This window comes from Canis lupus, chromosome 1, assembly GCF_048164855.1.
Source record: "Canis lupus baileyi chromosome 1, mCanLup2.hap1, whole genome shotgun sequence".
Classification (NCBI taxonomy): domain Eukaryota; kingdom Metazoa; phylum Chordata; class Mammalia; order Carnivora; family Canidae; genus Canis; species Canis lupus.
In genome coordinates, this window is record NC_132838.1 from 47393253 (window position 1) to 47408898 (window position 15646).

The 15646-nt window shown below is 36.0% G+C and overlaps 1 protein-coding gene across 11 annotated transcripts in view; it reads left to right on the plus strand.

Moving 5' to 3' along the window:
• The window catches only part of ARID1B (AT-rich interaction domain 1B), a 434837-nt gene that overhangs the window by 119583 nt on the left and 299608 nt on the right, over nt 1-15646 (plus strand). For all 11 annotated transcript variants that reach the window (XM_072828796.1, XM_072828832.1, XM_072828804.1 and 8 more), the window contains exon 3: nt 9345-9494. In XM_072828796.1, coding sequence (XP_072684897.1) covers nt 9345-9494 — 150 coding nt within the window. The remainder of the gene's footprint in view (nt 1-9344; nt 9495-15646) is intronic.

Genomic DNA, 15646 nt, shown 5'->3' on the forward strand with positions numbered 1-15646 from the left:
CTCAGGAAATTGTGGAGGTTTGTTATTTTGTTTTTTTTTTTTTTCCTTAGACAAGCCTAAGGACAAGATTTATTTTTCTTTTTAAAATAAGAAAGTGAGGGGGTGTGGGGGGGAAACCTAAATTGTTTAGAAGTCTCAATTCGGAACTTAGCTTAAGGGATTGTAGGTCATGGAGCAGTTGTAGGATCTTGACCTTGTAAACTTTTTTTTATTACCTTCAAGCACATTATTTTTGACTGGACATGTTGACATAATAAAATTTCCTCATGCAGTTGGTTCCACCACACATCGGCTTAGCATCTGAGTTCCTTGCTGTGGGGAATTTTCAATCTGACTCTTACGCATGGAAAACAGTGTTTGATCTTTCTGTGAAATCGGAAGCCAGCAGAATTCGCCACAGTAATGACTAAAATGTAACTGTTGTGAATTTAGGATTTTTCCTATGCTTTTCCCCTTCCTATTTTGTGGAATTTACCTGAAGGGGCTGAAGCTTATGATGAAAACAAACAAACAAATGAAAATTAAGGAGCTTTCTGCTGTTAAAGGCAAATTTATAACACATTTTTTGGAGAATTCTTGAATAGACCACAATAAATAATCCAAAATAACTTGTATTTTGTTCTAGATTTAGGAAAAACAGAGTTGGTTTAGGAAATGATAGATAATATTTTGATGTTTATTCCTTTAGGCTATTAATTCTTTACTCGTATAACTACACATACACAGATTTTTATATTAAAAACAGCATTTTACTACATATACTGTTTTATAACCTACCCCTTAAGGTACACCGTAATAATGCTTCTTGCTGTTAAATACATATTATCTACAATGGGATTCATTAATCTGATATTATTGAATCTCGAACCCCCCTCCTCCCCAGCTAATCCTTGTTGGACATTTAGGCTGTTTCCATATTTTTCAATGGGGATGCTTTCATGGTGGGAGGGGGTAAATTCCTTGCTATACATATCTTTGCATACTTGTTTCACATTTCTTTTTCCTTAAGATAAAATCTTAAAAGTAGAATTCTGGGTTGCAGAGATATTGTTTCTGTATATATTATGACTTGCCTCAGATATTTGAATTTATACACCCACTGATTATTTCAATATACCCAATTGCTGTGTACTGTTTTGGATTATGTAAAGTAGAAAATATGAAAACTTCCTGTGAAGCACCTGGGAACAGTCATTATCAAGTAGGGAATTTACATGTAGGCATAAATGAGGCAGTGATGATTTAACCTAAATATGTTATAAAATATGTGAAGTTAAAAGTTCAGCTACTTTGGTTATTAAGTATATATATACATATTCTGCTAGTAGTTTTTAAAGGTATAACTTACACACAATAAAATGCTCAGATGTTAAGTGTACCATCTGATGAGTTTTGACACATATGAACAGCCATGGAACTATCACCCCAATTAAGATACAGAATATTTTCATTATTCCCAGAAAATTCCTTCATGCCTCTTTTCAGCCATTCGTTACAGCCTGCAAACAGTGTTGTGATCTTTCTATATAAATTAGGTTTGTGTGATTCTGAATTTCATATAAACAGATAATACTGTGTGTTGATTGTGCACACTTAAGGTAGTTCTGGAGGGAACTGTAAATACTAAACCAAACTGTACTTAAAACAAAAGGATCTGAAGGTGATGTGAATATCATATGGAGTAAGAACAATAGGTCTTTCAAAAGAATGAAGTTAGACTTACACTATATACAAAAAAAACCTCAAAATGGATTACAGATCTAAACATAAGAGCTAAAGGTATAAAACTCTTAGAAGGGGGGCACCTGGCTGGCTCAGTTGGTGGAGTTTGTGACTCTTGATCATGGGGTTATGAGTTCGAGCCCCACATCGGGCATAGAGATTATCTATCTATCTATCTATCTATCTATCTATCTATCTATCTATCTATCTATATCAAGATTACATATATATAGATATATATAGATATAGATAGATAGATAAAACTCTTAGAAAGCAAAGGGGAAAGCTTCATGACATGAGATTTGGCAGTAATTTCTTGGATGTGAAACCGAACGCACAGGCAATAAATGAAAAGATAGATTACATCAAAATTAAAAACTGTGTGTCAAAGGACACTAGCAAGAGAATAAAAGGGCAACCAACAGGAGAGAATATTTGTAAATCATATATCAAGTAAGGGATTAATATCCAGAATATATAATGCACTCTTATAGTTCAACAACAAAAAACCCAATTAAAATATTGGCAAAGGACTTGAATACATTTTTCCAAGTAAGATAAACAAATAGCCAATAAGCATGCAGAAGATGTTTAATATCACTAATCATTAGAAAAATGAAAAGTCAAATCCACAATAAGTATGATACCACTTCACACCCTTTAGAATGGCTATTACAAAAAAACAGAACACAGTAAATGATATCAAGGATGTGGGGAGATTGGAATACTTGTGCACTGCTGGTGGGAATATAAAATGGTACAGCCACTGCAAAAAACATTATGGCGTTTCCTCAAAGAATTAAACATAGAGCCACCAGATGATCCAGCAGTTCCACTACTGAGTTTTTATTCAAAGACTTGAACAGATGTTTATATGTCCATTTTCATGGCAGTATTCTCTACAATAACCAAAAAGTAGGAACGACTCAAGCATCCATGACAGATGCCTAGATAAAATGATAACCTTGTATTTTAAAATGTCTGTGATAAATTTAGTACAATTTAAGTCATTTCTTTTGATCTTAAATTATTTCTCTCTAAAAGGAAGGACAAAACTGATAATGTAAATAGATTCAGATAATCCAGAGATGACAGATCTGTAATTGAAACCAAGGTGTATTTTAGGACCATAACTTTCTAGCTCACGTCAAGGAGGATTATAATATCTGTTCCTAATGTTGTGAGCTGTTGTGGAGATAGAACATTGCACTGAACCATTGTGTAGCTCAAGGCAGAAAGCTCTTATGTTTATATGTCAGTCGTGTGTGATTTACAGTATATGATTTATATACTTCTTCCATGAGGTTCAGTCAACAAGTATTCATTGAGCCCTTAATACAGGCCAGGCTCTCTGAGTACAATGATGAGCTAAACTGCCAAGCCCCTCCCCCTTTTATTAAATTAGTTTCAGAGGTAGAATTTAGTGATTCATCATGTGCATATAACACCCAGTGCTCATTACATCAGGTGCCTCCTTAATGCCCATCACCTAATTATAAGGCTCCATTTTCTATAGAACTTACTTTTCAGTGGGCGTGGTGGTATATTTGTAGTCTGATAGACTTGAGAAATCCCAGACTGAAAGGTAGATGGGTTTCGTTTCGTTTCTTTTCTTCTTTTCTTTTCTTTTCTTTTCTTTTCTTTTCTTTTCTTTTCTTTTCTTTTCTTTTCTTTTCTTTCTTTTCTTTTCTTTTCTTTTCTTTTCTTTTCTTTTCTTTTCTTTTCTTTTCTTTTCCTCCTTCCTTCCTTCCTTCCTTCCTTCCTTCCTTCCTTCCTTCCTTCCTTCCTTCCTTCCTTCCTTCCTTCCTTCCTTCCTTCCTTCCTTCCTTCCTTCCTTCCTTCCTCCTCCCCCTTCCCCTTCTCCTTCTCCTTCTAAAAGATTTTATTTATTTATTCACGAGAGAACACAGAGAGAGAGAGGCAGAGACACAGGCAGACGCGGGAATAGATGCCCAGTCCCCAGGGTCAGGCCCTGGGCTGAAGGCGGCGCTAAACCGCTGAGCCACCCGGGCTGCCTGGGTAGATGGGTTTCTTAAGGATTTAACAAATCCTTTGATATGCTAGTATGTTGTTTTATTTTTTTGTTTATTTCTCAAGCTTTTTTGATTATAGAATTTATTTCTGTGAGTTAACTTGCCTGATTAGTGTCCCTTGTAGGTGCCATCGGGAAATGCTGGCATAAAGTCCTTACTGTAAGAGATTTACCAATCAGTAGGAAGCAAAGAAGATCATAATGAGTCTTTGGCCTAATCTTGCCCCAGGTAGAGGCCTAGAACAGATTAGGGCACCTGGCATAGTAATCAGGGATGGGTCTCTGGAGCAAAGTTCTAGCTGGGCCTCTTTAAATAAAGCAGCACAACAAGGCACCTTCCTCTCCAGGCCCTCTCCAGGGGTCTGTCTCTTGCCTTGTGTGCATGCTGGCTTATCTTCCATGCCTCTGCCTTTTGGGGGAGGGGGGATGTGGGATAGGGTAGAGGTGACATCTTTAGTTTAGAATTTTAAATTATGAAATAACTTAGGCATACAGAAAAGTGCAGAAACAAATATAACAGACACTTGTGTAACTACCCCAGGATTGTTAAGTGTTACCATTTTGCCACATCTGCTTCATATCTCCTTCATTCTTTAAAGGGAAAAAATGCAAGGCTGAAGCTTGACTCCATCTTTTCCTCTCTCCCTTCTCCAGAGAATGTCATATATTTCCTCCAGTGCATACTTTTGTGTTTTTACTGTGTGTATATATACGTGTATATATATACACACACACATATATACATATATATGTATCCATAAACAATGTATACTGTTTAGTGTATTAAAAATGCATACCAGGTGTGTTATGCTGCATTCTTTTGTTGCTTTTTAAAATTCAGCATTATATTAGATTTGAACTATTTTGATATGTAGGCTTAACTACTTTTTTTTTTTTAAAGGAAACTACTGTATAGAATTCCATTGTATGCCTATAGCAAAATTTTTCCCCCCATTTACGTACAGTATTAGAGTTAGATTGTGTCCTCTTTCTGGCTTTTGTAAATAGCATTGCATCAAATACCCTTCTTGGGACACATATGAATGTTTCATGGATATATATTTATAAGGGGGAATTGCTGGGTCAGAGGGTCAGTGCACCTTTACACTTGGTGAGGAAATGGTTTTCTACAATTTCTTTAGGAAGAAAAACGGAGAGAAGATAAACCTTGATATTTCTCCAATTTTGAAGTATGAGCAAAGAGTTCAGGGTAAGGTAAAGTGAAAAATCGGCCTGGCATTTCTGCACATTTAACATCATACAGGGATGTGAAAGTTAATACTCATGTTTTTTATCAGAGTGGTTTCCTAAAATAAATATTTAAAGTAAATAAATCATTTTTAGCTATACTTTTCTAATAATATATGAAAGCATTCATATTTCTTGGAAAATTGGAATAAATTTTTTGTTATTATGTGTGCTCATGCTCCACTGTAAGATCTTCTTTATTTAGAAATGAGTGGAATACATTCTTGTTTTTCTTGTTTTTAGATAACAGAAAGGCTCTGATCTCAGGCATTTTCTGGAGATTTCCATTTAGTTTAGTGTTGTGATCTTTTTATTCAAACCATGATAAAGGTCCAAAGCATTTGCTGCATAATAATGACTTTTAGAGGGTTAGCAGTGAATAACCAAGAGCACCGTGCGGCTGTGAACATGAAGTCCAGTGTTTTGGCTATTGGATGAAGCTGAACATACTTGTAACCAAGAGTTGAGTGTGGTACAAGTGATTTCAGTTTTATGAGGTGTTCCTTCATTTGTTTCATTTTTTATATAATAAAACGTTTTTATTTTTTATATAATAATCCTTTAATTTAGTAATCCACTGAATAACATCCATTCATTCAATAAACACTGGGTGACTGGCAGGCCCACTTCCAGTAGGCATTCCAGGAATGTGGGAGTTTAGAGTCTAGTGATGAGGACAAACACTACACATAGCACATAACTAAGGGGTTGACTAACGAAGTCCGATCATCTCCCCTATGGTAAAGTAAAGTTGCAAATGGCCTGAGAAAGATGATTGGAGCTGTGCTTGAGTAATTAGGCTGGTCAGGGAAGAGGAGGGCACCTGAGCTAGAAGTGCTTTCTGACTCCAACTCCCAGCACTTGGTTCCTGGTACTCAGTAACTCTTGGTTAAATTTTCCTTGCACTCAACCTTCTGGTAATCTCATTTAGCCTGAGTGTTTGAGAACCAAGACATAAACAAGAAGACTCTCAGTAGCCAACATTGGTTTTACCAAACTCGAGGCAGTCAAAGTTCTTGTGCTTTCCTCATGGACAATTCCCCTTGGCCTTCCTGTTTTTAATCAACATTGCTGGTTTCTCGTCTTCAGCAGGTTCTGTTGAGGGTGGAGGTGGGAGTGATGAGATGTGGCTAAGAGCACTGGTGGCTGGTGAGACCGATGGTTCAGGGGCACCAGGGTTATGCCATGGGACTTGTGTAAACAGCGAGGCTCTGGGGCCCTCCATGTAAGGGCTCAATCTCTCCATTTCATAATAATGACTTCTTCATTCAGGATGTCAGAAAAGCATATAATAGACCTTTGAAAGCCCTGCATCTAACATGATTAAAAGCAATATTGATCATTAAAGATTTAGACTTTAGTTGTAGACAATTGAGCTATTGTATTTAGAAATTGATTTGTAGAGATAAAACTTAGGAAATAATATTTTGGAGATAGCACTACAACTGATAATTTAACAAGTAATAGCACCTATGTAGCATTCCAAGTAGGATTACTAGATTGCTGGTTATAACAGTTATTAATATGAATTAATAGAGAAAGCCCTATTTTACAGATGAAAATGTAAGATGGATATCGCTATATGATTGATCATATTCATGCAAGTGAAGCACAGTAGGACTTGGATTTAGATCTTTCTAACCCAGAGATTCTTTAGCTAAACAGATTTTAGTGATCTCTGTTGCAGTGTGGCTCCTATGTAAGGGCAGTAGACCAGATTCAGTTGATTGGCACTGGGGACCCACGTCTAACTGGTAGTCCAATTGTATTGGGTTATAAATCACCTCAGCCCAGGCTCACAGAGGGTGAGGTGCCAGGTAGGTTAGTACCAAACGAATTAGGCCATGTATCTAAAAGGAGAGCAAATAGGTTTTAATTTTGCAAGACAGGAGTAAAATCGCCCAAGCAGAAGTTTTTGATGGTTTCTCCTCTGAAGTTTGCTGTGTTCTGCAGATTATTGCTGCAGTTCCATTAAAGATTTGCTTACACTCTGACCCACCTTACTTTGCCTCACCTAACACCTCAACTTGCTCCGTAGCTTTTCAGAGCTGGAATAAAATAGTAAGAGATTCTATTAAGTTCATGACTGCTCTAGTGTTAGCTGCTGCCACAATATGTCCTGTTGTCTTTCTTAGAAAATAGAGCCCCGCTCCCCAAAACAACACTTTCATATTGTGTGTAAAGGTTTCTGTAAACCAGAAAGTCAACATATTAAAGTATAACTCATAGGGGAGTTGCCGGCTGTGTTGATTGAGTTTTACAGTCATTTTAACACTGGCAAAAGTGTTATCCTAACTGCTTCAAATCAAACTGCAAAGATGCTTGTGTGAAATATAGTATTAGATATCAAATCAACATATGGGTGCTGAACGGAGGGATATGTGTTGTGGTAGTATATGATATTCTAGCATGTGGAGTTGTATTTTATGGAAATTCTTTGGCTTGGCTTATGGCAGGGACATACATTCATTATGAGATATCAAGCTGTAAAATAAATAAAAGCAAAGAATTCAACTGTGCAGTTAAATGGTTTTCAATACAAACTTGTCTGCTCTACTAACTTAGGGTCTGTGTGATGAGGCATTCGTGAGCCGTTGTGGCCAAATGTTTGTGATCATTGCTGACAGTCCTGGACAATAATCTAGATCAGGTCACAAGGAAAATGAACTCTAACTTTTGCATTTTCCCGGTTTACTTCACTGTATGTGTTAGGAATTACTGTGCTAATTTAGTCTTAGAGGTGAAGTATTTAATATTTTCCTCCTTTTTTACCATTTCTTTTCATTCAGTATTTGATAGTGATTGCATTTTTAAATGTGTATCTGGAACTGGTCACTGAATTCTTTTTTTTTTTTTAATTTGTATTTATTTATGATAGTCACAGAGAGAGAGAGGCAGAGACATAGGCAGAGGGAGAAGCAGGCTCCATGCACCGGGAGCCCCATGTGGGATTCGATCCCGGGTCTCCAGGATCGCACCCTGGGCCAAAGGCAGGCGCCAAACCGCTGCGCCACCCAGGGATCCCTGGTCACTGAATTCTTAACTGTGTGGGCTTATGGAGCTCTAGTTGTTGGGGTTCTCAAGTGGACGGTATTGTGTTATTAACAGAATGACTTTACTGTCCTCTCTGGAGTGCTTTTTGCTATCCTCGTATCTGTTTTTCTTTTTCTCTGTTCCTGTCTCTCCCACTTAGAAAATAAAAAGGCAATAGATTTTTCATATGAAAAAAATATTGTTCATGTGTACAATTTGTTGTTTGAGAAAGGACTTTTCTTTGAGCAAGGATTTTAAGGATTTTTAGGTTCATGTAAATTAGAGATGGAGGAAACTCACTTAGGCCATTTTTGCCTATATCTGGCATTTGCGTCTAGCACACTTTGCTTTACACCATTACCTGTTTTATCAACTAGGAAAATACTACTCTAATATTAGATACGAATATTTTTCCTTTAAGAACTCACGTTGTTGGTTATATTGGGTTACATACATAATACTGTCTTCTAAAAGAGTTGTATTTGATTATAAAGCATTATAGTTTCTTGTTTAGCAGGAACAGCAGATGGAATTGTTAATATAACTGGTACAGTGTCTGCTACTATGTAGTTGGGACTTTTTGAACTTAGTTGAAACAAAATCACACCCTATATGAGTACTCAAGCCATAAGCATCCAACAGAATATTAGTAAGTGGGCTTGGATGGTTGGAGTTCATTTTAATTTTGAGTGTTGCATGAAAATGGATTAGCATTATGCTTCGTTGACTTTCTTAGCACAGGGTATCATTTTTTTTCCTTCACATACAGTGTTTTATTAGCTTAAAGTGTACAACAATATAGTGATTCACCAATTCAGTGGAGGCTATTTTTTCACATTAGTACTAGGAGATTTTTCCCCCCACTGGATTTTTTTTTTAAGATTTTATTTATTTATTCATGAGAGACACAAAGAGAGAGGCAGAGACATAGACAGAGGGAGAAGTGGTCTCCTCACAGGGATCTTGTATGTGGGACTCAATCCCCAGACCCGAGATCATGCCCTGAGCCAAAGGTAGATGCTCGACTGCTGAGCCACCCAGGCATCCCCCATCACTGGATTTTTATGAGGTTATCAATATTTGATTATCTGATGAAATCTTATTTCTTAAAACAGTCAAATTATCTTTTTACTTCATTGATACCATGCTAATAGAAGGCAGTATGACGATTTATGTAATGAAGATTAAAGATACTGAATTCAGTTGCTTAGCAAAGATCCCACTTCATGTTGCTGAATTGAAACCGTATTTGATTTCATTAAATTGCACATTTTGACTTTCTCACTTGTTTTGTTTGACTTGTTAACAGATGCCACCTCAGTATGGACAGCAAGGTGTGAGTGGTTACTGCCAGCAGGGCCAGCAGCCTTACTACAACCAGCAGCCACAGCCTCCACATCTCCCTCCGCAGGCCCAGTACCTGCCATCCCAGTCCCAGCAAAGGTACCAGCCACAGCAGGTGAGCACCACCACTGGTCCCCCAGACCCCCCAAACTGTTTTCAGGGTCTGCGTGCAAGGGCCAGACACAGCTCAGAGACAGCTTCCTCTCCTGCTTTAAAAATCCTGTTCTCAAGTGGGAAGAAAATGTGGTTTTGAGAAAGTGTAAAGCTGAACCTAATCTAAACTTTTCATTTGTTATGAATGGATGTTTGAAATTAAAGAGTGAGAAGAATACACTTATTCAGAAAAGTGGCTTTATTGATTTAATCTTGCTCGTTGGCACCTACATGGTATTTTTATCTTGAGCTATTTTTTGGTTGTTTTAATGGTAAATGCTACTATATCAAAACATTGTTGCCTTTGGCAGTGTTATTCCTCTTAAACTAACTTATAGACAGATATTCACTTCAATTACGATATATTAAAACACTAAAGGGAATCATATACTAAGCAGTTTGGAGTTTGAGTTAGCCTCACTGAATACTCTTATACATTATTGAGCAGTATATTTCAGCTGATGTGATTTGTAGAAAAATTGTACATATGCATTTGATAAAATGATTCAGTCTCATCTTGTTTTAGAGATTGTCATTGAGTGATTGATATTAAAAGGTACTGTGAGCTCAGGACTCTTACTCTGAATCCAGATAAATGTTTCATAGCACTTCTAGTGATAAGCATCAGAATATAATTTTCCATTTCATATTTTCCTTTCTTCTTCTTCTTTTGTGGGGTGCTGTAGTGAAGAGAGGGAAGACAATGACTTCGTTATTCAGTTTTTAGTGTCTTGCACATCTTAAAGAGATTGATGCAAAGCAGTGTATATAAATATATGAAGCTTAGTTTTAATGCAGCTGATTTCTTAAGTATTTTCTTGGGTTCATTGGCGTCTTTTCCCACGTGACTTATATTTAAGAGAATTTTATTTTATTAATATTTAAAATAATTTTAAAGAGAGTTTATGACTTTAAACAGAACATGTTAAAACAACAGCTGAGATCAAAGATCCTGTAGCATCTTGTTTTTTTGCATAGGTTTTCAAAATTCTGACATTACATAAAGAGAAGTATGGAGGTAGGAATATATATTATTTCAGAGTTATTTGGTCTAGTACTTTATTAAGATGTGAGAAAACTAAATAACCTTCCAATATCATTGCTTTTTTAAGTGAGACTGGTATCTGGGTTTATGATATATAAAGTTATAGGCTTTTTCAAGGGTTTTCCTGAACCTTATTGAACTTCTGGATAAACATAGAATATTTTGTCATGCCATCAAAATTTAAGAAGAACTGAATAGAAAGATTACATTAGTCATTTTACGTTAGTGCTGAAATGAATCTCTGATTGTAAAACCAGTTTGATTAAGGATTCTGAGTGCCTGTCATTTCCTTCAAGACCAAGCTCAAATTTGCTTCCTTTATGAAGCATTCACTGATGACTTCTACCACATGGCAATTAGTTATTTAATATCCTTCACATTTAAATATTTAAAGCATACTACAGGTGAAATCTTACTTTAATGAATACTATTTTAATATGCTTAGTTTAGGTCTATTTTATGATTTGAAACTATTATTGATGTGAATGTAGTAAATCATATGGTAAGAAATACTATATATATAACCATGATTCTCTAACATAAATATTGTCATTTTTGTATATTCCGAGAAAAACAAAAATTCTTCTGATTGTGTTGGGAAGTTTTTCTTGTTTTCTTACTCCCTATCTATAGAATGTCTAAGTATTTTTTAAGTTTTATTGCGCTCATTATGGGACAAAGAGATGGAAGGCAGAGATAGGTAACCGAATCAGAGGGTCTTATTTGATAGGAAGAACTTCGGTTTTTAGGGAGTTAGATGTTCAGATAGATGTGGAAAGTTTACCTAGGAGATAAGATTTAGCATTTTAGATATGGTTAGTGCTCCCAAAACAGTAATCCCCTCAAACTGTATCCCAAAACAAAGTAAAAATAACCAATAGAATATTTTCAAAAATCAAGCTGAATTTTAATAAGTATTTGTCATTCTGAATTCACATACGTTTAAAAACCAAAGACACTCAACTATATTTAATGTAGTGAGCCAGTAGTTCCTAACAGACAGAATGTTCTTTTCTGCAGACTTCTCTTGTTTCCAAACAGCATACATGGTGTATTGATTTTTATATTAGAGAGTCAATTAGCAAATAATACTTGGTGTCTTTTGTTAATATGATTAATACAAGAAGCAATTTTAAGGTTCCATTAAGATGCTTGCTCTATGTCTTTAAATTTGTTAACATGTTATATTTAACATGATTTGAGTAATCAATACATTCATATATTTCAAAAATGAAAAAGTACAAGGGAAAGGATATGAATAAAAGTCTCCCAGAAGAGTCCTCCTACCTAGTTCACCACCCATCTCAGCCTTTGCCAGACAACCACTGTAGTAGTTTATTGTACAGCTTTCTGGAGTATCTTTATACAAAGAAGCAAGATACCATATTTTAATTTTTACTCTATTTTTACACAAATGGTAACATACTATAACATACACACTGTTCTGTTCTCTATCATCCTCCTCCCCCACCCACCAAAATATAGTTTCTATAGATCTTGCCCAAAGGAGTACATGAAGCAAGGCTTCATTTTTTTTCATAGCTTTGTTTGATTTTATGGACATACCATGATAATATTAAACCAGTTCTCTTGATGGTCATTTAGACTGTTTTTAATTATTTGCAACTCAGATAATACTGTCATGATAAACTTTGTATGTATCATTTCATAAATGTGCTAGTGTATGTATATGATGAATTCCTGAAAGTGGCTTAAGTGTGTCAGTTGGTATATGCCAGTTATAATTTGGTAAATATTGCCAGATTGTTCCTTTGAGGGGTTGTACCAATTTATACTCACACCATCAATATGTGAGAGTACCTGTTTGCCTAAACATGTGCCAGTAGCATGGTTTACTAAGCTTCTGGAGTTTTGCCAATCTGATAATGTAATTTTAATTTGCATTTATCTTGTTTTGAGTTGTATTGAATGTCTTATCTACTTTTTTAAAAATTAAAAAAAAATTTTTTTGAATGTCTTATCTACTTAAAAGCATTTGCATTTCCTCTTTTTTAAATTGTGAATTCATATCTTTTTATCTTGAATTTTTCTATTCAATTGTTGGTCTTTTAAAAATTGATTTAATAAAACTGTATAGGGAGACTGGATCTTTATTTATGATATGAGTTACTAGCCACTTCCCCCATTTTATCACTAATCTTTGGTACTATTTATGATTTATTTATGTATTTGGTCATGCAGAGGGGCTTTTTAAATTAAAAAAAAATTTGTGTAGTCAGAATTATCAATCTTTTCTTTTAAGATAATACAGATTTTTATTTAGTGGGTGTATGAGACCTATACTCCAGTATTTACAAAGGAACTCTCCCATGTTATTTTGTAATATTTTCATAGATTCATTTTTGCATTTCACTTACCCTAATCCAGCTTAATTCTTTATTTTGCCAGATCTTTTTTAAAAAAATATTTTATTTAAATTCAGTTTGCCAACATACAGTATAACACCCTATTTTGATAGATCTTTAAGTGCCTTTTCTTGTGTAGGCTATTGTCTTCAAGCTCTAGAGAGAAAATGAATGTGTATATGGGTGTGTATACACACACACCCTATTTGGTTAGGATAAAGAGATTTATTGTAAGGGATTGGCTTACACAATTACAGAGGCTGGCAGGTCCGAAATCTGCAGTGTGGCAGGCTGGAGACTCAGGAGAATTGATGGCGGAGATGAAGTCTGAAGCATTCTGGATTGATTCCCTCTTAGTTGGAGAGGCTGGTCTTTTTGCTCTGTTCTGGCCTTCAACTGATGCCTGCCTGATCTGCATTACTCAAAGTCACTGATTTAAATGTTAATTTAATCCAAAAACACTCTCCATGTTGACACATAAATTTAACCATTAGTTACCTTTCCCCAATGGATTCGAGATCCCTCTTTCATTATTTGCTGAATTCCCTTAGGTATAATGTTTGAGGTTCTTCTGGGTTTTTTATTCTTTTTGTTGATCCTTCTATTAATGCACCAATACTGCCCTGTCTTCACTATTCTTTTTTAGTGTTATCTTGGCTGTTGTGTTTATTATGGCTATTACAGACATTGGCAGTGATGCCTGTAAAACCAATAATAACAATAAACTCTTCATTTCTTTCATTCATTCATTCATTCATTCATTCATGAGAGACAGAGAGAAGCAGAGACATAAGCAGTGGGAGAAGCATGCTCCCCACAGGGAGCCCAATGCAGGACTTGATCCCAGGACCCCTGGATCAGGACCCCTGGATCATGTCCTGAACTGATAGCAGACGCCTAACCACTGAGCCACCCAGGCATCCCTAAACTCTTCATTTCTTACCATGCTTTTTCCTAGGAATTTTTCTTTTTTGTTATAATAATGACATTTTTCTTATTATAAATTTACCCTTTTCATTTTCTATGAGACAGATGATACTTATAAAAGAGAAACAGTGAAACAAAAGTAAGTACCTAGTTTGAACAATTTTTGCCTTGTTGAAGCCCACTCACCACACATGAAGAACACAGTTGTGATAAAACAAGTTGGGTTTAAGTAGTTGGGTTGTTATAGGCCAGAAAGATTGGGTATACTTCTGAGAGCCTCAGGAACATCATGGGAAGATAGGGTTGGGGTGCGTGCTGGATGATTCTAAGAGGGATTTGGAAAGTGGGGGTCAGCCCGAGATAGGCTGCTCTCAAGAAGCTGGGATATTTGGTAATTAGATGTCTTAATTTTTATCCATGAGACAGGACATTTGAAGTGGGGCCAGATGGTCATGGATAAAGAAGCAATAGCCACTTAAGGTAGTAGTTAGGAGAGATGGGTGTTCTGTCATTTTTGTTGTCAGTGACCTCGTCGAGCTCTGCTTTCAGCTCAGGTCATGCTGTGGGCTGCTTGTTCTCATGGTCTGTTGTCCATCTCTTCTTGAGTTCTTGTTCTGCCACCCCTCATCTTTCTGAATGACCTCTCCGTTTTTCCATTGTTTGGGTATTTTTTTAATTTCCTTTAGAACATTCTTCAAAAAGAGTTGTACTTTTTTTGTTAGAATGAATTCTATATACCTTATTTTTTTGTTGCCATTGTAAATTGTATCCTTTTCAGCATTTTTATTTTCTCATTATTATTGGTATATACAAATATAATGAACTTTATTACATTTTTTTTCGGTCCAGTGACACTTTAAGTTCTTGTTAATTCTATCAGCATTTTATAGATTCTCTTAAGTTTTCTCAATTTTTTAAAATAATGGTTGCTTTAGAATAGCCCCGGTGGCACAACGGTTTAGCGCCACCTGCGGCCCCTGGGTGTGATCTTGGAGACCCGGGACTGAGTCCTGCATTGGGCTCCCTGCAAGGAGCCTGCTTCTCCCTCTGCCTCTCTCTCTCTCTCTCTCTGTCTCTCTGAATAAATAAATCTTTAAAAAGAAAAGTTGCTTTAAAAAAAAAAAAATCATCCCCCTACCCGTCTTTTTTGCAGACTAGTTTCTCCGGAGCATTGTTTGAAAGGGCTGTCCATTCTTTTTTTTTTTTTTTTTAAGATTCTGTTTGTTTATTTGAGAGAGTGAGAGAGTGTGCGGGTATGCACACCCTTAGAGGGAGAGGGGGAAGCATACTCCCTGCTGAGCAGAGAGTCCACCGTGGGGTTGATCCCAGGACCTGAGCTTGAAGGCAGATGCTTAATCCACTGAGCCCCTGGGTGCCCCAAGGCTGTCCATTCTTGTATTCTATGGGACTTAAAGGGAGGCTTTCAGCATTTCATCATTAAGTATAATGTTAGTATACTTGTATAAACAAGTACACTTACCTTTTTGTTTACTTAGTAGCTGCCCACTACCGGGCAGGGAGATTTCCTTACTTTCCTAGTTTGCTAAGGGATTTTATCATGAGTGAATGCCAAATTTTATCTTATTTTTTTTTTTTTATAATAACCATTGATATCATCACTTTATTTTTCTCTTGTAATCTGTTGGGGACATATTATTTGTGGTTTTTTTGTTTTAAAGTATTAAACCAAACATGCTTTCTTGGATAAACCTAGCTATGTGATATCTTTTTATACACACTGAATTCAGTTTTGCTGATGTTTCTTTAGGTTCTTGA